Source organism: Glycine soja, chromosome 13 (genome assembly GCF_004193775.1).
Source record: "Glycine soja cultivar W05 chromosome 13, ASM419377v2, whole genome shotgun sequence".
Classification (NCBI taxonomy): Eukaryota; Viridiplantae; Streptophyta; class Magnoliopsida; order Fabales; family Fabaceae; genus Glycine; species Glycine soja.
Genome location: NC_041014.1, coordinates 29,291,120 through 29,318,215, shown reverse-complemented (window position 1 = coordinate 29,318,215; position 27,096 = coordinate 29,291,120). Strand labels below are relative to the sequence as shown.

Here is a 27,096-nt window from a genome sequence, read left to right as displayed (position 1 = left end):
CGGTAAGATGAAGTTTCTCTTGGCTTGCCTCGCACCTTCTCAATTAATATATATATGTATGTGGTTTGGTGTCTGTATATGACATATGTGCTCAGTGCCTCCGCCAAAGCAAATAAAATGGATACTGAAATGGTTGAGAGCATTGATGTCACAGATGATGCAAGGAGTTTTAGCTGGGCAGTGGACAGCGCCATAAGGAGTGAGACTGGGTCCATTTTTGGAGAATCTCGTGTCCGTAGCTTTGCTTCGTTAGTGGACAGTGCCATAAGGAGTAGTAATGCTACTGAAGCAGATTTGGGATCATCCCCTGTCCATGTTTTTGCAATGGCAGAAGACAAGGCTGAGCTTAAACCAGCCACCAACAATTTCCCAGGATTATTATTTACCCTGGCTGAGCTTGAAGCAGCCACCAATAATTTCTCACGTGACAACATGATTGGTTATAAGGTGTACAGGGGCAAACTTGTTGATGGTCGTGAGGTTGCAATCAAGAAGATGATAAAATTCAGGAGAGACTCGTTTCGTAAGTCTGAATTTGCCATCTTGTCCCGTTTACCCCACCGGAACTTGGTTGGGCTGGTTGGGTTATGCAAAAACAGATATGAATGGTTGTTGGTGTATGAGTATACGAAGAAGGGGTCGTTGCATGATCATTTGCATGACAAGAACAATGTGGATGTGAATATCCAATTTTATACCGGTTATTTTTATCCTTTAAATAAAAAGTATTTTTATATTTTTAACAGAAGGTGAAAAAGATAAAAAGATGTAACAGTTACAGGAAGACTTGATTATAAGAGGATGCTTCGGTCACACTAACACTAGAATAACAGTCGTTTAACTAAAAAAAAATAGGAGACTCGTTGGCACTCAGGAAGGGAACGAAAAAAAAAGAAGAATACGGTGAAGGGGCACACAAGCAGAGATTTTTTTTTAACACAATTGTCTCAAAAGGTGATTATGCTGCTATAAGATCTGGTACTTTTTCTTCTCTCATTTATTTGTTGTTATGTTTGGCTTCTTCATTTAATTTTTGGTTTCATGAATTCGTGTATGTATATATACAGCCCAAATGTTTATTCTCTGAATAAAATACATAAATACATTTTGACCACATGTTTACCTTCATATTGTGGGTTAAAAAACACCTTTTATTTTTATTTATTTATTTATTTTAGGATTAGAATATTAAAAGATGTTATGGGTGGATAAAAAGAAAGTTTAACTTTTATAAGATAAAGAAATAATGATAGCTCTAGGATACAAGAGGCACAAAAGGTTTTTTTTATTTTATCTTTTAAGTTAGAAATATTAAAATAATAAGAATAAAAGGTAAGGTTGTGTCTTTTCAGTACGTGTCTTCTTTGCATAGGTTAGTATAATGTTAATTTTCTTTCTTAAAAAAAATAAAGTTAATAGACATTTTGGTTCCTGACTTTTGAAGTGTTTTACAAATTAGTCCCTATCTTTTTTAAATGTAAAAAATAGTTCCTATCTTTGTATAAATTTTACAAAATAGTCATTGCCGTTAAATTTAAAAGTAACGTCGTTAATGAAGTGTATTGTTGGCAATTTTAGTGCCACATAGATTATCCAACGTGACAAATTGTCCCAGATTGTGACATGTAGACTGAACTTTGATGTAAAATTTAAAAAGTTGACAAATATTTTCTTCTTCACTTGCTTCTTCTTCCTCAAATTAGGATTTCTAAAGCTTCTCTCCTCTCAACTCCAACATGGTGGAGTCTTAAGTGTGTGTGTTTCTCCCTGGTCTTATTTGTCCCCCTCGCTCCATCTTTTTCCTCCCCTCACTCCATCTTCTTCCTAGTGGGCTTTGATTTCTCCATGTCTGCAAGTGGCAGCTCTTCTGCATTTTCTGGTAGAACCATTCGCCAATGCCACCATGGAAGACGTGCAGCTATTCGAACTGTCAGAACAAGGAGGAACCCAAGAAGGTTATTCTATACTTGTGCATTGCCCCAAACAGACCTAGATTACTGTCAATTTTTTCAATTGGTTGAAGAAGAAAACCAAGTTTCTAATCCTTCTTCTGTCACAAGAAAATCAATGATAGTGACTGATTTGAACCTACAAATTGAAGCATTGCAGAAGAAAATGAGAAACTTACCAAACATTGTGTTGTTAGGTTTTTCAATTTTAATTATAATGTTAGTTTTAGGGGGAATATATTTTAGGAAAAATTTGTAGTAGCATCTTCTGATATTATAAGTATTGTTTTGCTGAAGAAATATTGTGAATGAAGTTCCTCAAGTTTTTGTTGTTATTATTAGTTACTTTGCTGTTCCTCAAATTTTTCATTTGAAAATTGATTTGGATCTATCTATTGTCAATTACTTTGCAGAACAATAGAATGATGTTCAACTTGATCAAATATCATATAATTGGTTATACTTTTCTAGTGTTGATTGCGTCGATGTTTGCTAATTAAAGGGAAAAAAATGTAGTTTAATCAATTCACCTAAACCCACTTCAATTAAATATAATTTTATTTATATTTATTTATCGTTATCTAAACATATTCATTTATGTGTTATAAGTGCAACTTCTATTGCTTCTGGCTTTCTGCCACCTCTTCACCTTGCCTCCTTGCCTCTGCTCTCATGTGTTATGTGCGTGTTGATCAGTTATGTGTGTCTCATTGGCCTGCTATGCATTGATAGAAAAGTATAAAGATTAAGTTAGGATTAAGACCAGTGATATTCTATTAAATTGTTAATTATTGGTGTCTACTGCTGTCAGATGTAGTACAACAGAGTAATTGCTATATTTTTTGCTTATAATGCTTCTTAGCATTTTTTTATTGACAACCAGTAGAAATTTGAGTTAATTTGGCTTTATCAACATTTTTCTTGTTGTTGTTCCCTAGTCCTTTGGCTTCATGAAAAATATGATATGTCTCACTCATCTGCCTACCTTCTCCCACTGCTATGATTATGAGTACTTTACAGCTTTTGATTTAGTATCTAGTGCACAAGTACCTCTGGCTCTGTGCATCTCAATAAGAGAATTTTAGTGATACATCTAAAAGCATTTTTAAATAATTTCCTATGCTAGATTAGTTGTGAATTGTGATGCGATTAAAATGAATTTAACATTATTTTTTATTCCAAATTGGAAATTTTCTCTTCAGAATTTACATAATTATTTCTGATTCCGTTTTCAATCATGCAGATTTTGCATGAAGTCACTAGTCATATCATATTTATTTTTTTGTAGATACTAAATATTGTTATTGAAGGCACGATATATGGTTGTTCGAGCTCTAGGACAATCCCGAACTTTATCAGAAAGTGTATCGAGTCGTTAAAGTAATAATAAAATGGTAAGAAATCGAGTATCGAACTTAGGGAACTTGTGTCATTTGGTGAAGTTTCATTCAACAAGCAGACATTCATATAAAGCCATGTAAATAGAATTAAATCAAAGATGTATGTGTTGTAAATCTGAAAAAACTACAAATACGCTTATCAAAACGGGAGAGAAAATAGATGATTAAAACGTTGGGTCCTTCTACTGAACGCTTGATGTAATTAAAATATTTTTCTTTATTTAATATTATTTTTGTGTTCTATGTTGAGGACTAAAATACCAAACACCGATTCCTCGCGTGAATGGACTAATTCTAATCAAACCTCGTTCTCGGATGTCTCGTCGAACTTAGCCTAATCGAACAACGTTACAATCACAGCATATCAAAAACTAAAACCCTGCACTCTATGTCTAGCAATGTAGTTATCTAGCCCTGCTTTATCCAGTTCTAAGGATTAATACATTTTCCAATGCTAAAAATCCTAATTTTACACACCAATGGGTGATCAGACCAAAAGCATGCAATAATTAAGTGCAGATAGAAGCAATGAACACATAAAACAACTTTAAATAGATAGTTAAGAATTTACATCAAATTCCAGCAGAATTTCCCAACAGAGATACTTAGCCTTCCATCACAAGGCATCACCTTTCAGCTACAAGAAGAGGGTTTAGGAAGAAAATAACAAATTACACAGGGGTGGGGATGTCTCCTCCACCTCTAGGGACCTAGAAATTACTCCTAAACCTAAAAGCCTCTTGAAAGCTAAGGTTTTTGGCTTCCTTGCTTTGTTTTTCGCCTCTGTTCTGCTCTCTATGTTTTGATCTCCTCTCATTTTCTCTCTCTCTCTCTCTCTCTCTCTCTCTCTCTCTCTTCAGGCTTTAAAAAGGACTTTCTGTCCTCAAAGGCGCGCTTAGCACCATTTTCGCGTTTAACTCGAGTTAGTGAATATCCGCTGAGCGAGCAAGGCGCGCTTAGCGCAGGAAGAGACAAACGCCTCGCTGAGCGAGCTGATGACGCGCTAAGCGTGCTGATGCTTCTCAGATTCTCCTAACTTGCTAAGCGGACTGAGTGTCTCGCTTAGTGCATGACTCTCGCTAAGTGTACAAGCCTCGCTTAGCAAAACACCAACTGTTAGCCTTCACAAATTTCATCCTTTTTTACCTGAAATTGAAGTTGAAACACATTAAATTCACCATGTTGGGCATTTCTACTGAAAAAAATTAAGCTAAACCTAAAAATATGTACAAACCTACAAAAAGAACCATAAATTAGGGAAAAGACAAACATTTTATAATACTTTTTTATACAAAAGTTAGTCGTAAATGACGACTAACAGTTGTGCATGTGATATGGGCCCTTCACTTGCATATTAGAAATCACATCAATAACAATAGCAGATAGAAGGGAAAATATAATTTCATTTCATAAACCAAAGCATATGATGCGCACATGCACCACTGCATGCTAGTTACAAGCAATCCTTCAGCAGGGCAAGCTTTCACACCATAAACCAAAATAGATAACTCAAGCTTTCATAGATAAGTACCATAATGTTTACATTGTTCAAGCTTTCAAATTTAAAGTACCAAAGTACACAACATAAACTAGTACCTACTGAATATAAATTAGTCATATCCAACTACACATCCTAATAACAAAATAAAACAAAAAATGGGTCTTCACTTTTCTTCATTTTTATACTGGATCTTTATCAGCAGCCTTCCTTCTAGTGAACCTTGGTGTTGGCATGAAAGTAAGGGTGTTGTTGGTGGGCCATCATAACAGGTGCGTCTACTGTTGAAGTGTCTGAAATGTTCTTTTGTTTGAGTCTTCTTATGTTTAGCGTATACCTTGCTACAGGTGGAACATCAACAATAGGTGCAGGGACCTACATGCAAATGTCAAACATGAATAATACTTGTAATATAAGTCTTAGGAGAACAAAATATTTACCATGAACTCCATGTCACTATCTTGTGACAAATTGTTGGACATTTTAGTGTAATTGATCTCTTTATTATGTTAAAATAAGAGTGCACGCTTGTTTTAATGTAATAACGAGATATTCGGTTTAGGCAAATTTTGGAAGTTACATGAAAGTTACTAAAACTTCCATCAACGGTTGGAAGTTACATGGAAGTTAATAAAACTTCCATCAACGGCAGTTTTTTTTAAAAAAAAAAAACTTCCATCAACCGCCAAAAACCACTTGTTCTTTGATCATAAATAATCATTCTGGTTTAGAAAGCATAACGTGTGACAAAACATACAAGACCAAAACAAAACTCTTGAATTATAATCTTCTGATTTTATCCGATTGAACAATTTTGGTTGAACCCCGAAATTTGATTCAATCTGAAAGTGTTATACACGACTTCAGATTTATCCAGTATCATCTCGATTTTCAAATTAACCAATAAAAGATTAAATCAAATCTTTCGAGATGACGAACGATAGTTCGAAGATGACAAGCAAGTTTGCGAAGTTAGACAAGTTTGAAGGGCAGGATTTCAGAAGATGGCAGAAGAAGATGCACTTTCTCTTGACAACATTGAATGTGGTGTATGTGCTGAGTACACCGATGTCGGTGTATATGGAAGACGAAACTCTGGATCAAACAAGGAAGCGTTCGAAATGGGAGAACGACGATTACATTTGTCGTGGACACATTTTGAACGGTATGTCTGACTCTCTCTTTGATATTTATCAAAATGTTGAGTCTGCTAAGGAATTATGGGACTCTCTTGAGTCCAAGTATATGGCAGAAGATGCTTCAAGTAACAAATTCTTAGTTAGTAATTTCTTTAATTACAAAATGATTGATTCGAGGCCTGTTATGGAACAATATAATGAACTGCTGCGAATTTTGGGTCAGTTTACTCAACATGATTTGAAAATGGATGAATCCATTGCAGTTTCATCTATAATTGATAAACTGCCTTCTTCTTGGAAAGACTTCAAGCATACCTTGAAACATAAGAAGGAAGAGTTGACTCTGGTTCAACTTGGTAGTCATTTCATGATTGAGGAGTCGTTGAGGGCTCAGGAAATTGACAAAGTCAATGATAAAAACGTAGCAGGTTCCTCTTTCGTTAATATGGTAGAGGAAAGTGGAACAGTTAAGCAAAATTACAATGCTAAAGGTAACAAACGAAAATTTCAAGGAAATAAGAACAAAGGTCCAAACAAACAGACAAAATTGTCATGTTGGAAGTGTGGGAAACCTGGTCATTTAAAGAGGGATTGCCGGGTGTTCAAAGGAAAGAACAACGCTGGTCCAAGTGGGTCTAATGATCCTGAAAAGCAACAAGGTCAGATTGTAGTGAATAATTTTAATTCGAATACGAATTCAAATTATGTATCACCAATATCTGATGCATACTATGGGCAGGATGATGATGTTGCTTGGTGGTTTGATTCGGGAGCAACAAGCCATGTGTGCAAAGATCGTCGTTGGTTCAAGGAATTTAGACCAATCGATGATGGCTCTATTGTGAAGATGGGCAATGTTGCAACTAAACCAATCCTAGTATTAGGTTGTGTGAATTTAGTTTTTACTTCCGGAAAAAGTTTATATTTGGATAATGTCTTATTTGTACCTGGTATTCATAAGAACTTATTGTCTGGTATAGTTTTAAATAATTGTGGTTTCAAGCAAGTACTTGAAAGTGACAAGTACATCTTGTCAAGACATGGTTCGTTTGTTGGATTTGGTTATCGTTGTAATGGAATGTTTAAATTAAACATTGATGTTCCTTTTGTTCATGAATCTGTTTGTATGGCCTCGTGTAGTTCTATAACTAATATGACAAAATCAGAAATTTGGCATGCTAGATTAGGGCATGTTCATTACAAAAGATTAAAAGATATGTCAAAAACAAGTATGATTCCTCCTTTTGATATGAACATTGAAAAATGCAAAACTTGCATGTTGACCAAGACCACTAGGAAACCTTTTAAGGATGTTAAAAGTGAGACTAAAGTCTCAGACCTTATTCATAGTGATTTGTGTGATTTGCATGCTACTCCATCATTAGGTCATAAAAAATATCTTGTTACTTTTATTGATGATGCATCAAGGTATTGTTATGTATATTTATTAAATACAAAAGATGAAGCTCTTGATAAATTTAAAATTTATAAGAAAGAGGTAGAACTTCATCAAAATGGGCTAATCAAAACTCTTCATACGGATAGGGGAGGTGAGTATTATGATCCGGTTTATTTTCAATCTACTGGAATAATACATCAAACTACAGCTCCCTATACACCACAACAGAATGGTGTAACCGAAAGAAAGAATAGAACCTTGAAAGAAATGGTGAATTCCATGTTATCCTATTCGGGTTTAAGTGAAGGATTTTGGGGTGAGGCTATGTTGACAACCTGTTACTTGTTGAACCGAATTCCTAACTAAAGGAATAAGGTTACCCCATATGAACTTTGGCTAAGGCATATAGTCAAGTGTATAATGGGAAGTCTAGACACTTGGGTGTTAGACACAACATGGTTCGGGAGTTAATCATGCATGGTGTGATATCAGTGGAGTTTGTGAGAACTCAGCATAATTTGGCCGATCATTTAACCAAAGGGTTAAGTAGAGATCTCGTGAAAAGGTCGGCTGTGGGATTAGGATTAAAGTCCATTTGAAATCTCTTATGTTAAGATACCCAATTCCCATCTAATATGACATTAGGTGCTGAATTCAATGTGGAAAACTTAACATGTAGAGATTGGAACACATCATCGAAAGTATCCCAAAAGGAATGTGTTCGATTCTGTAAGTTAAGGAGGTTGAAGTATAACTTCTCAATGGTTCTTTTGAAAAATTGCATTTGCAGGTGCAAGAAAGAAAAGGACTACCTATATAAGCATGAAGTTTAGCCGCTTCAAGAAGTTGGGACTTGGCTTTGATATGCTTATGAAGGATAGGGACACAGGCTAGTAAACTAGTGTCGAGCAAGAGTAATGTTATAAACTATTGTGCAGATTATCTTCATGTATTCATTATGAATAGAAAGGGTTCAATCCTTAGTGACACCCTGATATTCGAATATTTGAAACGTGTAATTTGCTAAGATGAAATTCAATCGTCACGATATTTCATCTATGCAGTAGTTTGTGGTATGTTATGACTTTGGTGATTTGATCGGTAATTACACTAAAATGGGGGAGGTTTGTTGGACATTTTAGTGTAATTGATCTCTTTATTATGTTAAAATAAGAGTGCGTGCTTGTTTTAATGTAATAACGAGATGTTCGGTTTAGGCAAATTTTGGAAGTTACATGGAAGTTACTAAAACTTCCATCAACGGTTGGAAGTTACATGGAAGTTACTAAAACTTCCATCAACGACAGTTTTTAAAAAAAGAAAAAAAAAAACTTCCATCAACCGCCAAAAACCACTTGTTCTTTGATCATAAATAATCATTCTGGTTCAGAAAACATAACGTGTGACAAAACATACAAGACCAAAACAAAACTCTTGAATTATAATCTTCTGATTTTATCCGATTGAACAATTTTGGTTGAACCCCAAAATTTGATTCAATCTGAAAGTGTTATACACGACTTCAGATTTATCCAGTATCATCTCGATTTTCAAATTAACCAACACAAATTAGGCTGAGATAAACTAATCTCTACCGGACCTTCTTGAACCCAAATTTAATTGTACTTTGATATAGATTTGAATGTCATATTTATGCATTTTGATATATTTTATTTGGCAAAACTCATGTTTTAGTGCAATTTTCTAAAATACCAGTGCTTAAGAGGTTTCATGTGAAAAAGAGCTAAATATTATGAATTTTTGGATCTAATCAAAAGACCACGATCATGATAATTTTGTACAACCACAATAATTTTGTACCGTCGTGGTAATTTTGTACGTGTACGATAATTGGTACAAGTGAGTCATAATCCTTGGTCATTCTTATCATCACTCCCTTCTACTAGTTGCTTTGCTTCTTTCATGGCTCTCCACATCTTTGTCACTTCAATGTGAACTCCAAACTCTTGCTTGAAATAATCCAAAACTTTAACACATGTAAGACTTGGCTGCATTCTGAGTTTGGCCTCAAGTTTGCTGACCACCCACTCTCTATTTGCTTGTTTGTTCTTGATTTCTCTACAGCATTTATGCTAATGCTTAAATGACTTGATTTGAAAACAGTTTCTATGTTCATTCTTTGTACAATAGATCTCTCAATCACAACATGCTTTCTTGCATTTTGATCTAGTCCTCTGTTTATCATTCTTCTTCCACTTTTTTTTCTAGTAGCTCGTTGAACGTGTCCGAGAAGTTTACAATGAAAACACTGTTCTAGTAGCTCGTTGCACATGTACAATAACACTTAAATTCAGTGTAAAAGCCAACTGACAAAGCACTAATTCTCAGTAAAAATTTCAGTGTTATTGTCAGTTGCAACTTCTCTGTACACTCCTTGTGATACAGATTATTAATACTAAATCACTTTTGCTTACCAAAAAAAATACATTAATTTTTCCACTTAGTAGATTTGTCAATAAGATGACAGAACTCAGTAAAAATACTTAACAAAAAATCATAGAACGAAAAAGAAGACAGGTGTGAATGCTAGGACTAAAGAGAGATTGACCGTTGACTTTAAAGTGAAGCTTCTCTTGGCTTGCCTCGCACCTTCTCAATTAATATATATATGTATGTGGTTTGGTGTCTGTATATGACATATGTGCTCAGTGCCTCCGCCAAAGCAAATAAAATGGATACTGAAATGGTTGAGAGCATTGATGTCACAGATGATGCAAGGAGTTTTAGCTGGGCAGTGGACAGCGCCATAAGGAGTGAGACTGGGTCCATTTTTGGAGAATCTCGTGTCCGTAGCTTTGCTTCGTTAGTGGACAGTGCCATAAGGAGTAGTAATGCTACTGAAGCAGATTTGGAATCATCCCCTGTCCAGGCAGCAGACAGGGCGATGAGGAGTAGTAGTAGTGGAACTGATTTGGGAACATCCCCTTTTCATGTTTTTGCTACGGCAGCGGGTATGAGGACTGTTGCTGCCACCCACAGTTACCGAGAATTATTTAACCTGTTAGACCTTTTACTGATAATAGTTTTATGTATTAATGAGTTTGTTCGACTAGCTTTTTGATTGTGATTATTGTGCTTATTATAAGATCAAAAAGTATTTCAAAACTTGAAATAAATGAAGTAAATATCTCTAGCCCTCAATTATTATTCAGCAAAAAACTTATTCGACCAAAAAATGGTGGATAAAGGGGGCAATCAAACTGATAAATAATCATTTGATTCCAGAATATTCCAGTATATGCATGAAGAGGATACAGACTCAAGTGATAACGTTTCCAACAGTAATATCTCGATCTCGGATGTTCCAATAATAAGAATCTCTTATATTAACAAAAATTGTTCAGCAACACTACATAGCTGTATTCTACAGCTGCAATTTAGTTGAAAAATTTGACCCATGATTGTTCCAGTGTTTCCAGCCCTTGTAACCCAAAGTTCACTTACTCGGATGGATTTTCTATATTTATGTAATACTTGACTTATAAAGAAGCGTACGTTGTATGTTATTTTTTCTTAGTGTTAACTGAATTGAACTCAATCTTATCTATTTCTTTCTTGTTCTGAGTGTGTGATAGAGGGTAAAATACATTTGCACCTTATTTTACTTTCAACAATTTAGTATCAAGAACTAGGTTGTCTTGGACCTTAGTCAGTGACTATTAAGAGTTATGTTTGAGACATTAACTATATTTTTTTTGAAAAAAAATATATTTTTCATGCATCTAAGCTATAAACTTTTATGATTTTTTCGAACAGTTTTTTCTCTTCAAACACGTTATCGCCAAACTATCCATAAATTTCCTAACTATTTTTTCCCTTTCAAGTTGAGGCATACCAAAATGCTCAGTCTTCTCTGCCTTTTCTTTTTATTTATTACAAAGACATTGGTAAGAAGTATTCACTAGTTGATAATTAATCTCTTCAGCCTTCAAAGATGAATTATGATTTATATCTTGAAATATCTCTACCATAATTATTGTTCAGCAAAAAACTTATTCGACCATAATTACCCAAAGTCGAAACTTTGGGAAACTCTCAACATGTCTAAATATCTATTAAATGGTAATTTCCTTCCTATACGGAAAAATAACGTATGAAGCCATCCAAAGCATATTGAATTTAACGCATTATATATCCTCATTGAAAGGGAAGAAAAATAATGTAATCAGTCCTTAAAAAAATGTAATCAGACTAATGAAAAAAATGGTGGATAAAGGGGGCAATCAAACTGATAAATAATCATTTGATTCTAGAATATCTTTGTCTTCGTTCATCCACTTCATTCATCCAATCATTGAGCCATAAAAGTCCCTTGTACCCATAATATGTAGCAGCAAGAAGTATGACCAAAATAAAGACAAATAGAAGAAGCCGCTTCATTCTTGAAATAATTTTCTGTTCAACGTTTACATTCACAAGTGGTCAGCGAAGAAAAAGGCAATTGGAACATAGATATAGCTCTTTTATTAAGAAAACTAACATTACCTGTAGTTTTGAAGTTTCCTTGGATTCTAGAACTTGTTCCCGCCTTTTTCGCCGCTTCCGAACTGATTTTTCTACATCTGGCTCTTGTACCTTCAATAATTACTAGAGTATTAGACACTACCACTGCAGAGCTGACTAATAAAAGCATACCTCTTCAATTTAATGAAAACATTGAAAAACAATATAATTTAGGAGTTAATAGTTTAGCATCTGACACCATAAAGCGTCATCCAATCACAATTAGATATGTATGGTAGGTTTGTTGACTTTTTCAATAACTAATTGATTGACAGTATAAAAAAATTCAGTGACAATGCATAAAATTAAACTCTCAAAGTTAAGGCCATTTAATATTGGGAATAAGGTAATTAATAAAAACAAAGTAGCATTACTGACACAGAGAGAGAACTTAAAATATCATGTGGTCCAACAATTTTGGCCACACTATTGAACCGTTTAGTTGTTTCATGAGCTTAGATGCGATTGAGGTTCAAGGGGAACGGAGCCAAAGCATCAGACATGGGATCACCTTGGTCTTATCTAGAATAAATGGAGTAAATAGAAATGGTTTTTTTCTTAATTGGTAACATGCATTCACTCAATTTTTAACCAATGATCCCCATGTCCTCATTATTCCAGGTTATTGTGGCTATCTGGAGTTTGAAGTGCTGTGAGGAGCATGCCCAGATAAAAGAACTTCTTTCAGAAGAATGGATAGCAGCACATTTAAAGATTTATCCTGGTGGTAGAATTCACTGATTCTGTTAGTTCATATCAATATATAATGGTCATGGACAATGCCAATAAGGGTTTTCAAGCCTCACGCCCTCACTCACTCACTTGACCTAGTCTTCGAATAATATTCCTAATACCCACAATTACCACCTTTTCAGACTTTATACGTAGGTCTAAAGATTCATGGAAATTAAAGGTATTGTGTTGGTTGAAAATTTAATTTTAGGGGTATTGTCAAAGTATAAAATGGGTCTAACATTCTCAAATGTATAATATTTATAGGTGTTGCAAATCTGTATCAACAGAATAAATGTAAACATGCTCGAAAAACCCAAAGAATTTCACTCTTTCACTATGCTGTTTTCCCCCTCTAAAGGAGTAAGTATTGTAATTTGAGTTATGAAACAACAGAGCATCCAAAAATGCACTCCACATTTTGCCAGGCATCAATATCTATATGTATATGTGATTTGGTATACAACTCTAACTTGGTTCTGAAATTTACACCATTTCCTTAAATGACAATGCAAACACAAAGATGCCTTTACAAGAGCTACAATTCCACAAGTACAATCCAACTTAATAGCAATGATGAAAATAAAGAAAGCAGCAAAAAGATGATATGGAGTGTATGTGGAAACTTCTGAAGAAAACATGATTACCTCTGTAACTCTAGTTTTACGCAATTGTAGTTCTGACTCAACAACCTGCACTTTACTGTTACAATCAGAATTGCAAGGAATGAGTCCAATTCCAAATTGATTTTTTGGAATATCCCTAGGATGGCAACCAGCAAGATGATATGCTGCTTGAACATCTTGACAAACCCACTCCTTTTTCAATGTATGGCATTTGCATCGAACAGTGACCTGTGAAGAATGATTTCATATTTAAGAAGTCAAATTGGATACAAAATAAGTGTAGTCATTTGCTTAGAACGCAGTAGCTAGAACAGTAATACAAAAGCACTGGTTGAGCTGATTGTGTAATATTCAAATTCAAGGCATGAAGTTATAGTGATTGAATTGTGTTGTACCTTTTTACAGCATTTCTCAGCATTTGTGCATTGACCAGAATGACATGTCTCTGGGCATAAATGTGTACAATTTGGCAACTTTCTGCAAAGCAATGTGACCAATAGAGCCGTCATCTAACTTCAATAATCAATTAATAGAACAAGGAACAAGGAGGAACGAAAGCCTAACAGATTTTTAACTTACAGTTAGTTTCAAATGCTAAACTAGATTTTTTTTTAAAGTTAAATTTGCCACTTTCTAAATTACCTGTGACATGGCCCACCACATGAGCGGACAGTCTCTTGACCCTTTGCAGACAAGCTGTTGTAATATAGGCACTCAAACACATGGACCATTGCACCACAGTGACATGACCGTTTAATGAGCACCTTGCATGGAGGACAGTCTCCAGGATGGCATCGCCGAGGGCAGTGATGTGGACATGCAGGCTCTCTTTCCTGATCAATGCAGTTTACACATCAAGCAACAAATTACCAGTTCTGATTTTAAAAAGTATACAGGAGAGTTTCTCAGCTTTACACAGGAAGACAAATGAGAAGCTTCATTGACTCGGCTTAAATCCAGCGATAAGACAGAGACAATACATCACAGACCATGAATGACAAAGGCACCAGTGCAAAATAAAGAATAAAATAAAATGGATTAATGGAAATAAAGATTTAACACCTTTTGGCAAGAAAGATAACAATCTTCACAAGGTTGGCTTCCTTGTAACTGGTTCTCCAAGGCATGGCAGGTTTTTGTACAATAATGATTACCACATGGTAGAGGATTACCACATAAATTTTCACAGGAGAACTGTGATTTATCAGAGCAGACCATCTGATAGAAGGGTGGAAAAAAAAACAGTAACTACATTCGCAGCATAAAAGTAGTTAATGCAAATTGCTTTTTAGCAAAATTATCATAAAGAATCTTGCTTATCAAAGTTCATATAGAGCTTTGAAGATAAGCAAAACAAACCATTCTCTCAGCTCCAATGTGTTTCCCAACACATGATCTCCACACAAGTTCTGGGCACGGAGGGCATGGAGTGCCAGGAACACTTTCACTTTGTTGTATAATCTTCTTTTTCTTTGGTTTAAGAGTAAACTCTGGATTAGGAGGAGGCTTAGCACCATGACACCTTCAAAAAGACAAAAGAGTTGAGGAAAGATGTTAACTAAAAGTTAAATGTATGGACTGGTTGTTTAATCATGTGATACTAGATTCTGATGCAACTCTTTGTCAAGACTCAAGACATCAGTAGAGACAAATGAATCTGTGTTTAGATTTTCAGTTCACACTAAATGCTCAAAAAATCCTGAGTCCTAACGTGTAAGCATTAATTTTATTGCACATAAAGACAGAAACTTATCAAACCTTAATTTGCATGTATGACCACATTGGTACTCTTTGGCACAAGGTAGCCGACAAGGATGGCAGGCTCCATAATGGCATTTATGTGGCTAGACAGAAATAATATTTTGTTAATAACATGAAAAAGAAAAAAAGATGCACTGTCAACAATTAAGCATACACTTTTTTTAATTAATGATTATATAAGTACAATAAAGATATTTATGGATAGTTTCTATTCATTCAGACTTAGAGAAATGCAAAAATAGAAACACATCAATATATACTATGAATATTTATTTTATAAAAAATATATATTAATATCTTATTTCATTTCACCAATTACATACATTTTCCATTATGGAACTTGTGAACCAATCCAAGAACAACATGATCCTCAAGAAAGTATATTTTATTTTATAGACTTACTGATGCATTTTCACAAAATTAAAAATTTAATTTTAGTAATATACACAACAAAGTTTTATAATAAATAAATCTGTAAAGTTTCATTTAAAAAAAGAAAAAATATTTGAAGCTTCAACTGAGAGCTAGCTTTAAGAAATCTAAAAGACCTAAAGCTGCAAATTCATAAACTTCTTAATAGCAGTTAAAAAGCATAAGTCCTAACTTATAATAAGAGAAAATAGCAATGATGAAATAGGGATAGCAGCAGGTAGCGCATCGTATAAATGGTTATAGCTAAACCAAATGAAAGGACTGTATGATCCAAACCTTCTCCAAACTCATTCAAGATATTCTACAATATTACAAAGTACAAACATGTCTTGGTAGAAAATTATCCAACAGTAAAATGAAAAGAGTGGATAATATTTCAAGAACCATTTTAATTAGCATTCATATAAAGGATACAAAGACCTAAAACTTATTCTTCCTATAATTAGCTTCTACTCAAATACTGGGCATCTCATGAATATTTGAAATCAGCTACAACGTGGAGAAATGTGGAGAAATCAGACGCTCATGATGATTGTGATGAAATAAGCTTCTTTACAAAAAAATTTAAAAGTCACATGCACATTTTTATCTTACACGGTACACACTAGTTTAAAATTTAGACCTCAAGGAGAATCAAATTTTATTATTTTCTCTGACTTTCACTTATATTCCAATACATTTGTACGGATGTACAACAGGTTATTTATTCATTATATCAAGAGCATAACCATGCCAAGGAGCGAATCCCAAACCCTATTGGGGAATTTAAATTATTTTATTTCAAATTTCTTAATGGTTTGATAAAAAGAAATTACCAGAGTAGAATGGGGATAGATACACCCTATTAAAGACATGATATTACCATTTGCAGAAAAAAGAGACATTATTTTTTTTTCAAAATTAATTTCCTCTACCATAGCCTCAGCTAACTACAAATCCTGTATATCTCTGCTTCCAAATGTAAATAAATAAAAGCCTGCATCAAACCAAGTCAATATCAAATGGTACCTTGATATTTGATGCATGCCGACATAAAGGAGTGATAGGACATGGTTTAGGACATCTAGGTGGCTTATTGTCCATTTCGGTACCACAAGGAACCTGGTACAAAATCCACAACTCAGCACAGAATTCAGGCAAGTGCTAGCAAAATTTGAAGAAATCCGAGTACATAGCATCAAGATTCACGATCCAGAATATTGACAAAAAGAAGAGAAAATAGACCACCATAAACACACACAAAGCAAGAAATAACAAAGAATATCAGTGTGTTTATGTGTGTGGTTATTGACACAAAGAATCAGCAAGATTAAGTACAATTATCAAGTTATTTAAGGCTTAAATATGTTTTTCAAAATTGTAATATACTCCTTTTTCAGTTTACTACCTAATCTTTTTTTATTTTACTTCATGACATTTTCAAACTTTTGATTTTGGTATCTACCATTAGTCTAAGTCCGTTAAATGATGATGTGACACTCTGTTAGCTAACGGCAGGTATCAAAAGTAAAAGTTTGAAAATGTCGGGTAACAAAATAAATAAAAAACATTTTTTAGGTTGTAAACTAGAAAAGGAATATATTACATATGAAAAGCATATGTAAGCCTTTATTTAAATTAAAATACAGAAGTCCAAAGGAAACAGCAATAAAGTTTTGGGAACACAACTGTAAAATGGGCTTCACAATAATAACAAACATGGCACATTTGAAGACTAATATTTCATGTAACAGGATAAGATCCAACAACTATTTAGATCTACTCTCATGGATAAAATCCTAATGTCCACATTCATACCTCAAAACGTGTCTCTCCACATGCACATGAAATTGTCACCATTATTGGGCAAGGAGCACAAGGCCCTCTGCAAGATGAACAAAGTTAAGTGTCATCATGATGTGTTCTGCCTCTGTCTTATACTTCATGCTTCAAGAGATCAATTTGGTCCCTTTATTCTTTTTTTTTTTTTTTTTTGCCCATATTCTTAAATAAACTGATCAATAACTAATTTGACTTTATTGAATAATAACAATAATATGTTTGTTCTCTATGCAGTCCATTGTGATCACATTGTTAGTAGATGATAATGACACATTAATTAACATTCATGTGCCAAAAAGACCTTGGTATAAGCATTTGAATAAGAACTTAGAAGAGATAATTATTGGGGAAGCCACATATCAGCATTAACCATAAGGCAGTTGGGATGGCCTGATCTCAGCCTAAAAGCAATCTGGCCAGCGCGGTTTTCAGCCTAAAAATTGAACAGGCTGACCTGATTTCAGCTCAGATTTAGGATCATAATAGGTTTCAGTTCAGGGGATCATGAAACTAATCTTTAAAGTTTAAACATTAAAGAAAGCAATATTTCAGCTATTCACCTTGTTTTCTAAAGGAATACAGACCAAGGTCGACGAAATACAGACAGAAGACATACCTATGGCATGGAGAAGGGCATTTATGGTTCTTACATCGAAGCTTCCTGCCGCATATCTAACAATTTTCAAAAAAAATAAAAAATAAAAGAAAATCAACCAACACAATCCATCACAACTCACAAGTCTTCTGCCAAAACAAGATAACAGCTACAAAACAGGCACACACACCTCAGAGCAGGGAGGGCAATCGCCATCACAGCAGCGCCGCTTACAAGCATGCCGACCGCAGTCACGCATCCTCTGACACTTCCTTTCGCACGCCAAATCTTGATAGCAAGGAACCTACTCTAAGTTCAATCAACAATGTCCACCACAACCATTTCACTACCATAAACCAACACACATCCAAATTCAAAAAAGCAGTAATCGCTTACATCTTTCTTGAGGCTGCCACAACGACATGACTTCTTCACAACAACCCTGCAAGTCTCAACGCACTGTCCACGGTGGCACCGCTCAGGGCACCTGTGGTAGCCACATGGCAACATCTTATCACAGGTAGCTCCACATAGCTGCACAGGAGCATCACAAGGCATTCCTTCATAAACCCTTTTCCCACAAGGGCACGTTCTCTTCCCCTTAAGGGGACACTCACCACACTTACCAGAATGGCACCCTCTCTCACAAACATGCTTCCCACAGCCAAGCCTCTTCTCACACGGATTCCCACACTGGAAAACACGATCACAGCACTCCCTCTCCTCTTTAACCTTCGCACACTGGCACGCGTGCACTCCACGTGTCCGGCAAGGAGGGCAAGCGCCAGGGTGGCAAAGCTCAATGCAACGGTGAACCCCACAATCTAAAAACTTGGAACAGGGTTTGTTACACGAAAATTCCTTGAAGCCACATCGCCGAACATCTTCAAGGCACCCGCAAAAGCATCGAACTTTAACTAGTTTGGGGCAAGAGGGGCACGGCCCGGGGTGGCAGAGTAGCAAACAATGGTGGCCGCAACTGTGCTTCAACGGTCTTCCACAAACCTCGCCGCAAGAGTGAGGTAAAATCCATGGATCGTTAGGAGGGTTCTCTATTTTGCCGCAGAAGCAGAAATAGGTTTTGGGAATGTGAGATTTGGGGTATTCGGATCTGCATTTGGGGCAGTTCCAGAGGGCGGAGGCGGAGGCAGTGGCGGGGGAAATAGGAAGGCGCGTGGCGGCGCGGGCGGCGGCAAGGTCGGAGGCTTGGCGAGCCCAGCTCTGGATGCAGAAGAGGTGGAAGACGGCGAAGCAGAGGGAGGAGCAGGACCAGGTGGGGTCGGAGGGTTTGATGCGTTCGAGGCAGATGAGGCAGGAGAGAGCGCCGGCGGAGGAGGAGGTCAGGAAGGATTGGATCTTCGAGAGGTCGGCACCGGAGTGGCCGGAGAGTTCGAGGTAGGGCTTGAAGATGGAGTCGGAGAGATCAGAGTGGCGGAGGGGGGCGGAGGAGGAGGAATCGCCGCCGCAGTCGTCGGAGTCGGAGTCGGAAAGTGGCGGTGGCGGGGAAGGGGAAGGGTGAGAGTGGTGAATGTGAATCTTATTCCACGGTGATGTCATGATCTGCCACTGGCACTGCTGCGATCCACCAACCTCTGTGTGATGGGACTCTGGGTTTTTCTGTTAATGGTGTTGTCTCTGTTTTTGTGTTTTGTTACTGCATTTTACTTCTTAACGAATTTTAAGTATATTTTACAGTTAAATAATGTGAGCTTTAATTATTCCTAGTGTAATAAAGTTTCTTTAATATCTAATAAAATTGTATAATTATATTTAATAATAAATAATGTATTAGAGTAATAATGTATTTTTAGGTAATATTAGTATCTATTTATTACTTTTATAGTAGTAGTAATTTTTTTCTTATTTTATAAATTTGATAACTTAAAAAATTTGTTTTAATTATGTTAATATGACTTTAAGAGTGTATTTAACATCATATTATAAAAGCTTATAAGTTAATATGACTGATTTATAAGTTGTTCAAATTTACTTTTAGTAGTTTTCATCTTATTTTATCTAGTTTTCATTGATATGTTATTAGACATCAAATAAGATGAAGAAAAAGTGAGAATAAATGTAAATATAATAGTTACTATATATGATATGATAAAAAGAGAAAAAATAAATAACTTGTGTTGATAAGATGTTTGTAATTAAAAGGTGTTCATATATTATTATTCTTAATCGTAATCAATGAATTAAGGGTAATACAGGTATTTATTTTTGAAAAATCCTCACAAACACTAAATCATTTACAAAGTTTCCACAAATCATTGTGTTATCTTCTTTTTCTTTTTTTTTAAGAATGGGTGACACATTTGTAAAAGCCTAGTTTGTGTTTGTCATGTCATATCCGAATAGATAATACTAAAATCCAATTACTAAAGACATCGGCAATGGAATAAAATGAAAAGCATCAAGCTGCATCAAAACAGGAAGAAAAAAAATGCAAAGTACGAAACAGTAATGTATTGAAGTACTAGCCAGCCTTTCAAACCATAGAACTCTCGTTTATGATACATAAAATGGACAATCCTTACAAGTTACAACATAAATAACAGCTCCTTCATGTCTCCTCAAGAAAACAAAACCAGGTGTATAGTATACACATCTTATTTCTTCACAGCATTATTCAAAATCCGTGGAAAATCACTCCTTGTGACAGACAGCATCAATATCCCCCAAATACATTAGTCTCACTCTCACTCACATTTATATTTTCAGTAAAAGACAACATAAATAAAAAGCATCACTCCAAATAAGCAACATTTACAATATTACACAGCTACATACATACACACTCTTGCTACAACATATAGCAATGACTGTACAAAAACATGGAGCATAAGGATGCACAAAATCAAATGAATTCAAAGTGCATGAGAAGCTTCACATTGGCATACTTATCTCCTTTGCGGGAATACAGTGGAACTGCTCGGATTCCACTTCTTAGTTCCCACACAGGTAAGCACGTTTGGCCACCAAAATCATCCTTCTCAGACATGTCATACTCGTGAACTTCTACGCGGAGCAGAGCAAGTTCCGGAACAGCAAGTGGGAACTTGAATACTTGATTCCATGAAGGTGACCAATTATCCTCTACTTTCTCGGTTTTCTTCATAACAGTATCATTAGGGACTCCAGCAATCCCCACCTGCATACATAAGAGTGTTCATACAACAACTACACGGAAGGTATATGAAGCACGCCAATACTTCAATTTGTTTCACATATCCGTATTGGATACGTATCCAATACTGATACTCTTGGATACTTCACTGATGTGTATCCTATATATTTTTAAATAATACGTATGGTATCTGATACACGTATTTATCTGTGCATCATAGAAGGTACCATATGCAATAAATAAACTGCAGGGAAGCAAATATGAAGAGAAAAAAAAGTAAAATGTTAAATATCTATGGAACATAATGATCCAATAGATTATCTTAACATACTCTTGCGTAGAAGTCCGGAGGTGAGAATTTATCAAAGTGTGTATGTTTGAAATCAAGAAACCATCCTTCCCCCATATATATAGTCACCTAAATAAGGGTAAGAAAAGTATGAGCTTTGTTAGGATCTAGATTCTAGACTACAGAAACTTGGAAAGGAACATGATTCATATCTCCATGCAGTAAAGCTTATACCTTCAGGGTTGTCTTCACAGGCAAATGAGATCTAGGATCAAAGACCTCATTATTTGGACCAACCTTTAATAGAAGATCTGGTTTTTTAACATAACCGCATCCGCCATTGGCTTTGAACATTCCCTGCATCAACCAAAGAGATCTACCATACCCCTGTCATGGAATGGAACCATGGAAACTGATTAGTCGAAATCTTTCATGATCTCAGTATCAGTAGTCAATAATAGACTGCATTATGTTACATGCGTGTAAAGCTAAAGTCATTGACAATAACATTTCATCCTTAAAAATTTTGAGTTCGGCAAGTTTCTCTCACCCCTCAAGAAATCAAATACAAAAATGAAATAGAACAATAGGGGTGGAAGAAGTAGAAACCTGCATGTTAAATGCAACCATCTGAGCTCCATGCATCCACCCAATCAATGGGTTATAATTTGTCGAAGTAATGCGAGTACCTTTTGGATACACTCTCAGTATATTCCGCTGAGTGAACCTGCCAACACTCAAGAAATAAATACTTCTCTTTTCATTTGCAAATAAACAAAACATCTTGTTTGGGTTTGCTTCAAAGCTAAATACAGGAGCTTTGGATTGGTTTCAATTTGCAAATAATGACAAAACCATTTGTGCTTGCTGCCTAACTAACCACAATACTCTGAAGTATCTCCAATGGTACAATCATGTTAGAATTGTTTAACTCCACTTTTGGTAGACCCTAAATGACACGGGATTTTAGAACATCAACAGGTTTTCTCTCCAATAGAATAATTCTTAAGAAACTTAAAACGAATTATACAATTGTCTCACAATTCTTAAGAAATGTTAAAACATTGATTATATAAGCAACAGTTCTTATATAAATTCCTTGTGTCACGTCAACTACTCCAATAGTGAAACTACATAAGAACTGGTTCTTAACTTTAAGAGCCCCATAAACAACTCACATTGAAGATGCTGCAACTCTATCAGATAGGTGTCATTTGCATAAAGTATTAAGTAGTCAGACACTAGAGCTGTAAGTAAATCATAATCAAGGACTATCTAGAAATTGCATCTACCTCCTATTTCTTAATTGTGAAACTGTAGAAGGCATAACAAAAACTCATATAACGGTGCCAATTCATATCATATTGAGGGAAGCCAAGCACATGCAAATGAGACGATGAGTAATCTCTCAAGGACTAAATAACTGGAAACATTTGACACAAACCTGACAATTTCTTTTCCATGAGTTTCAGCAGCCTTTTCAAGCTGTAGCTCACTTAAACTTAGACGTCTCACTTTATCAGGATCCACTTTGAGACATTCCGTTAATCCGCCTTTAGGCTTCCCAGCATGAATGGCAATTAAACGTCTGTATTCGTCCGCTGCATCCTGACGTGACTTTTCTGCTTCATCAATATCTTCCTCATCATCAAGAACATCATCATCCTCAATGTTCTGCAAAAGATGGTAAGCCAGAAAAAAGAATCAAAATCAACCAATCCCTCCCTTACAAAATTAAATGTAGTGGCAGTTAGTCTACATCATTCACTTAGTCTCAGACCTTGTAATCAGAGATAGTGCCACCTCTCAAACTAGGGACTTCCTTCCCCCATGCTTCTTCATCATCTGCAGGCTTTTCCTGTTGTGATTCCTCCTCCTTTTCCTGTACTTCTTTTGCCTCAAGGTACTCCTTAGGTGGTTTGGTTGATATAATAATCCTCCCTTTAAGTGATTCAGGAGAAGGAAATTCCTTCAAGCTTTCTGAGGTAGGAGCAAATAGTATGTCTCCAAATGTTTGAGTAATCATCTAGAAATTTGAACATAGGACTGTCAAGAGTCAACCATCATAAAATAAACATTTTTTGTTTTTGAATTCCTAGAGAACTTCGACTAACTAACCTCAGCCACTTTGGCCTGAAGGTCGGGAGTTAGATGGTCTTCTAAGGTTATTACAACTGGATATTCTGAGGCAACAAAGGCATGCTGCTTAATAGACCTCAGACATTTGATGAGTGCCACAGGAGAAGTCAAAGTCCTGTATTACAAAAAAATAAAGATGTAAAGAACTATATTCCAAAATATTTAGAAAAAATAAATGCTGAGTTCAAATTGCTATTACATTAGTAAATAATATATTGGAAAATATAATTTTCCTGCTATGCCCAGATTGAATCATTTTGTTTGCAAGTAGTAAATATTATTTATTTCCATTGCAAATTTTCCTTCTCTAGGTAATGAATGCTTATAATCACTAGATCACATCAGAGTAGAAACAGATAACTGAAATGAATAATAACTTCTGAGACGGATGAACTGATTTGTATGGAAAAAAAATGAGGGGGAAAAAAAGAAAGGGAAACAGGGGAGATGACTCAAATTCATGTTTAAAAGTCAGCAAGATTGAACCGGTGAACTACAAAAATTACCTTCCATGAAGAACATCTACATTATCCTTTGATTCATTAGGCCATATATCTAATTCAATCACCCTTACACCCTTCTCCAGTGCATTGATGATGGGGACGTCACTGCAGTCACTGCTAAGCTGGTTCCCAGTTAGATAGGAATTATGACCGGTATAAATGAAGTAATGAGACAACGGTGAAGACATATCTTGGTGCACCTGCAAATGGAATAGTAGAAACAATATTAACTATAACCAGAACAGCAGAGTACACATAATCTCATACATAATAATTCAATACCTATGTCAAGCTAATGTACTTGTAGGAGACTTAGATGGAAGATATAGACTTATCACTAAAATGAAACACTAGAATCGCTAAAATTCAGCTGAATCGATCTTTTTTTCTGTTTTTTTTTTTTCAAAATGCAGGTTATCCCCAGCAGACTAACAACTAACCTCTCCCGATAGATGTTATTCTATATATATACAAATACCGAAAGATCGAATCGCTAACAACATGCTTAAAAGGCATGGCTATCTATTAACTATACCACACATGTTGATTGAAATCGATATTATTAAATGTTTACAATTAGTAAGAAGTCCAACAGCATGTGTTTACATACCAACATACAAAACTATAAAAGCTTAGTGTGTGTTTATTTTTCCCATGGGGAAGGTGCTTCAAGGATTTGTTACTTCTCACAAAACGGTGCATTGAAATGCATGTCAACGGATTTCAACGGTAAAACAAACAAGCCCTTAGAACATAAAGGACAAAAAAAAAAAAAGCATTCATTCAGAAATGGAAAAGAAAGTTTATGTATAAAACTTAAAAGGGTTAGTTAGCCTTACTTACCCCAAGAGAAGGTAAGAGAGGTGGGTTATTATGGTGACTAAAAAGATAGTTGAAGAAACTCTCGAGATTGAGACCACTTCGGTGGAAGATACTGAGATGCTTGTGACCATCGATGATGGCTTGTGCTTCCTCCTCAGTGGCATTGTCCTCCCTCTGCACCTCAGCCAGAAAACTTCGGAGGTGAGTGGCTGTCATGACGCCATTCTCATCGGAGTAACCGTCGAAAAGGGTCCTTATCTCCGGCGGGGCCTCCGACACGGGGATCCTGAAACGCCGGCGGAAGCAGAAGCAGAAGCTATAAGTCTGTTTGCTAGACATGTCTTAATTAATGTTTTTTCAGTCTCTGTGTGTGTTGAAGACGAAGGAAACTAATGGGGTGAACGCGTACGGGACGTGTGAAGTGTAGATACGGATATTATAGGATAAAACTTTTGGTCGGAGAATGGATACGTTTCTTGTGTTTGATGGCAACGAAGATGTTGTCTTGTCGTGAAGATACGTTTGGGTGTTTCCAGACTCCGAAGAATGCATGAAGGGACCCACTTGTAGCCTCCAATGGATTAGATGTTTGGCACTTGGCACTCTTTCTTTGTTGAAAATTGAAATTGCTTTCTGTTTGTGGGCTCATCTTTTCAACTTTATCACTCTCTAAATTGTTCATCAGATCGCCCAAAGTAGGCTTCGGGGAATAATTTGGACAATCTTTTAGATTTCTTAGAGAAAAACACCAGGATACAGATTGGACAAGAAGTAAACACAAACAATATTCAAATATTATATTCATAAGATAAAATTATGCAATTTATCTGCTTTAGTGTTGGATGTTCCATCATAATTTTATTCTTAAAAACATATCGATCAGTTAATAAAGGATGATATTTAGGAGAGGCGAGCTTGTTCTATATGCCAAAAAGTCAAGACCAAGGGTTGAGAAATACTAAAACAAGCCCCAATCAAGACTAAAGAATAAGAGTGACCTGGACACATCATTTAGTGACAAAAATATTATATGAGAGATATTATATGTTTTGGTACTCAATGTATTGTTATGATTTTGTCTCTACAAGACGGCTCAAGGGATTTGAAAGATGGGTGTTTATAAACATCTATTGGCTTCAACCTCTTATCAATTAGGGACCTTTTGGTACATTAGAGCATAGTATTTATAAATTATCAATGGACTCACATTAAAGTAATGTAGAACTTTCTAATATTGGAACAATTATCTCAAAAGTCATGCTAACCATCATTTCTAATTGATTGAAAATATAAAAGTTTTTCCTATTGATAGTGCATGAATATTAAAAAAATCATTTTCTTATTATATTACTTATTTTGTTATAGACTTTTTAATAAATAAATATTTTTTAATCTATAAGTTATATTTTACATTTATAACAAAAAATTTAAATTTTATATAATATTATTTGTAATTATTGATATTTTAAAATAGTATTAAATTAAATTTAAAAATAAAGATAAAAGAGAATAAATTAAAATGGATAGGCTATTAGAAAGATCACATATATGGATAAAAATTATAATTAACCCTCTAATAAATATATCAATTTTTTTGTAAGATTTTAAAGAATTTTATTAATTACTTTGGTCTCAAATATAATAAAATATCTATATTTATCTCTCTCTCTCTTTTATATATATATATATATATATATATATATATATATATATATATATATATTTCTTATCTCAAATATAAAAAAAAAATTAACTAATTTTACTTCATTTAATGTTATTATCTTCTAAAGTATCTTTTGTTTAATTAAAGTTTTAATTCTAGTGATTTCTTTTTATTCTTAGTATTAAATTCTAATAAAGGATAAATTGAAAAAAAAAATTATTAATTGAAATTAATAAAATTAAATGTGATTAACTAATTTTTTTAATTAGTGGGAATCAGTTTTTTCTTATATTTAAGATTGGATGGAGTATATTATAATGTTAAATTAAAAGAAATTAAACATGATATATATGGATATGAATGTGGATAAATATGGTAGCAACGTGGTCCTTAAAAAATTGGCCGTATTAAATGAGCTGTTAATATGATTGGTGGTCTAATTTCACATGGTGACACCAATCGATAGAACGAATGAAAGCTGGGCACGTGCGAGCCACGTTGTCATACAGAAAATGAGCTTAATATACTTTTATTTTTTTATATTAATTTCATTAAATGACTCAAATTTATTTTGATAGAATCAGTTTGAAATTCGTAACAATAAATTGAAAATCAAAAATAAAAACATGTTACTAAAATCAATCTTGTCGGCAGATAGCATCACCCAAAACTTT

General features: G+C 34.9%; 3 protein-coding genes across 4 annotated transcripts; 1 reads left to right on the top strand and 2 right to left on the bottom strand.

Annotated features, from left to right (window-relative positions):
* Positions 1-2,284, top strand: LOC114380878 (putative serine/threonine-protein kinase-like protein CCR3). 2 transcript variants are annotated; one of them, XM_028339989.1, is made up of 2 exons: positions 1-954; positions 1,704-2,284. In XM_028339989.1, exon 1 carries the CDS (start codon positions 55-57, stop codon positions 751-753), a length of 699 nt encoding a protein of 232 aa, XP_028195790.1. In that variant the 5' UTR covers positions 1-54; the 3' UTR covers positions 754-954; positions 1,704-2,284. The 2 variants fall into 2 exon arrangements, with proteins under 2 accessions (XP_028195790.1, XP_028195789.1); XM_028339988.1 differs by having other exon boundaries at positions 1-978.
* Positions 2,285-11,502: 9,218 nt separating this feature from the next.
* On the bottom strand, positions 11,503-19,604 carry LOC114382500 (NF-X1-type zinc finger protein NFXL2-like). Its single transcript, XM_028341969.1, has 13 exons — positions 18,273-19,604; positions 18,067-18,180; positions 17,898-17,953; positions 17,258-17,324; positions 16,469-16,561; positions 15,026-15,111; positions 14,627-14,789; positions 14,330-14,485; positions 13,910-14,100; positions 13,663-13,744; positions 13,289-13,495; positions 11,892-11,981; positions 11,503-11,801 (listed from the first exon to the last, which is right to left on the bottom strand). Exons 1-13 carry the CDS (start codon positions 19,431-19,433, stop codon positions 11,646-11,648), a joined length of 2,622 nt encoding a protein of 873 aa, XP_028197770.1. The 5' UTR covers positions 19,434-19,604; the 3' UTR covers positions 11,503-11,645.
* A 722-nt stretch (positions 19,605-20,326) lies between these two features.
* Positions 20,327-25,273, bottom strand: LOC114381061 (phosphoinositide phospholipase C 2-like). The gene is made up of 9 exons (XM_028340237.1): positions 24,781-25,273; positions 23,941-24,137; positions 23,414-23,549; positions 23,076-23,321; positions 22,740-22,969; positions 21,905-22,022; positions 21,530-21,682; positions 21,338-21,424; positions 20,327-21,030 (listed from the first exon to the last, which is right to left on the bottom strand). Exons 1-9 carry the CDS (start codon positions 25,096-25,098, stop codon positions 20,737-20,739), a joined length of 1,779 nt encoding a protein of 592 aa, XP_028196038.1. The 5' UTR covers positions 25,099-25,273; the 3' UTR covers positions 20,327-20,736.
* Positions 25,274-27,096: the final 1,823 nt, after the last annotated feature.

Bases quoted from the DNA above. Each gene is read 5' to 3' on its own strand.
- LOC114382500 (XM_028341969.1), bottom strand. From the start codon at position 19,433: ATGACATCACCGTGGAATAAGATTCACATTCACCACTCTCACCCTTCC. The intron at 14,790-15,025 runs GTTTGATAAGTT...GTCTTTTTGAAG, and splicing joins GGTCATACATGCAAATTAAG to GTGTCATGGTGCTAAGCCTC. The intron at 14,101-14,329 runs GTGTTAAATCTT...TGCATTGATCAG, and splicing joins GTTATCTTTCTTGCCAAAAG to GAAAGAGAGCCTGCATGTCC.
- LOC114380878 (XM_028339989.1), top strand. From the start codon at position 55: ATGTATGTGGTTTGGTGTCTGTATATGACATATGTGCTCAGTGCCTCC.
- LOC114381061 (XM_028340237.1), bottom strand. From the start codon at position 25,098: ATGTCTAGCAAACAGACTTATAGCTTCTGCTTCTGCTTCCGCCGGCGT. The intron at 23,550-23,940 runs GTAATTTTTGTA...TTTGTAATACAG, and splicing joins GTAGATGTTCTTCATGGAAG to GACTTTGACTTCTCCTGTGG. The intron at 21,425-21,529 runs GTATAAGCTTTA...ACCCTTATTTAG, and splicing joins CTGTGAAGACAACCCTGAAG to GTGACTATATATATGGGGGA.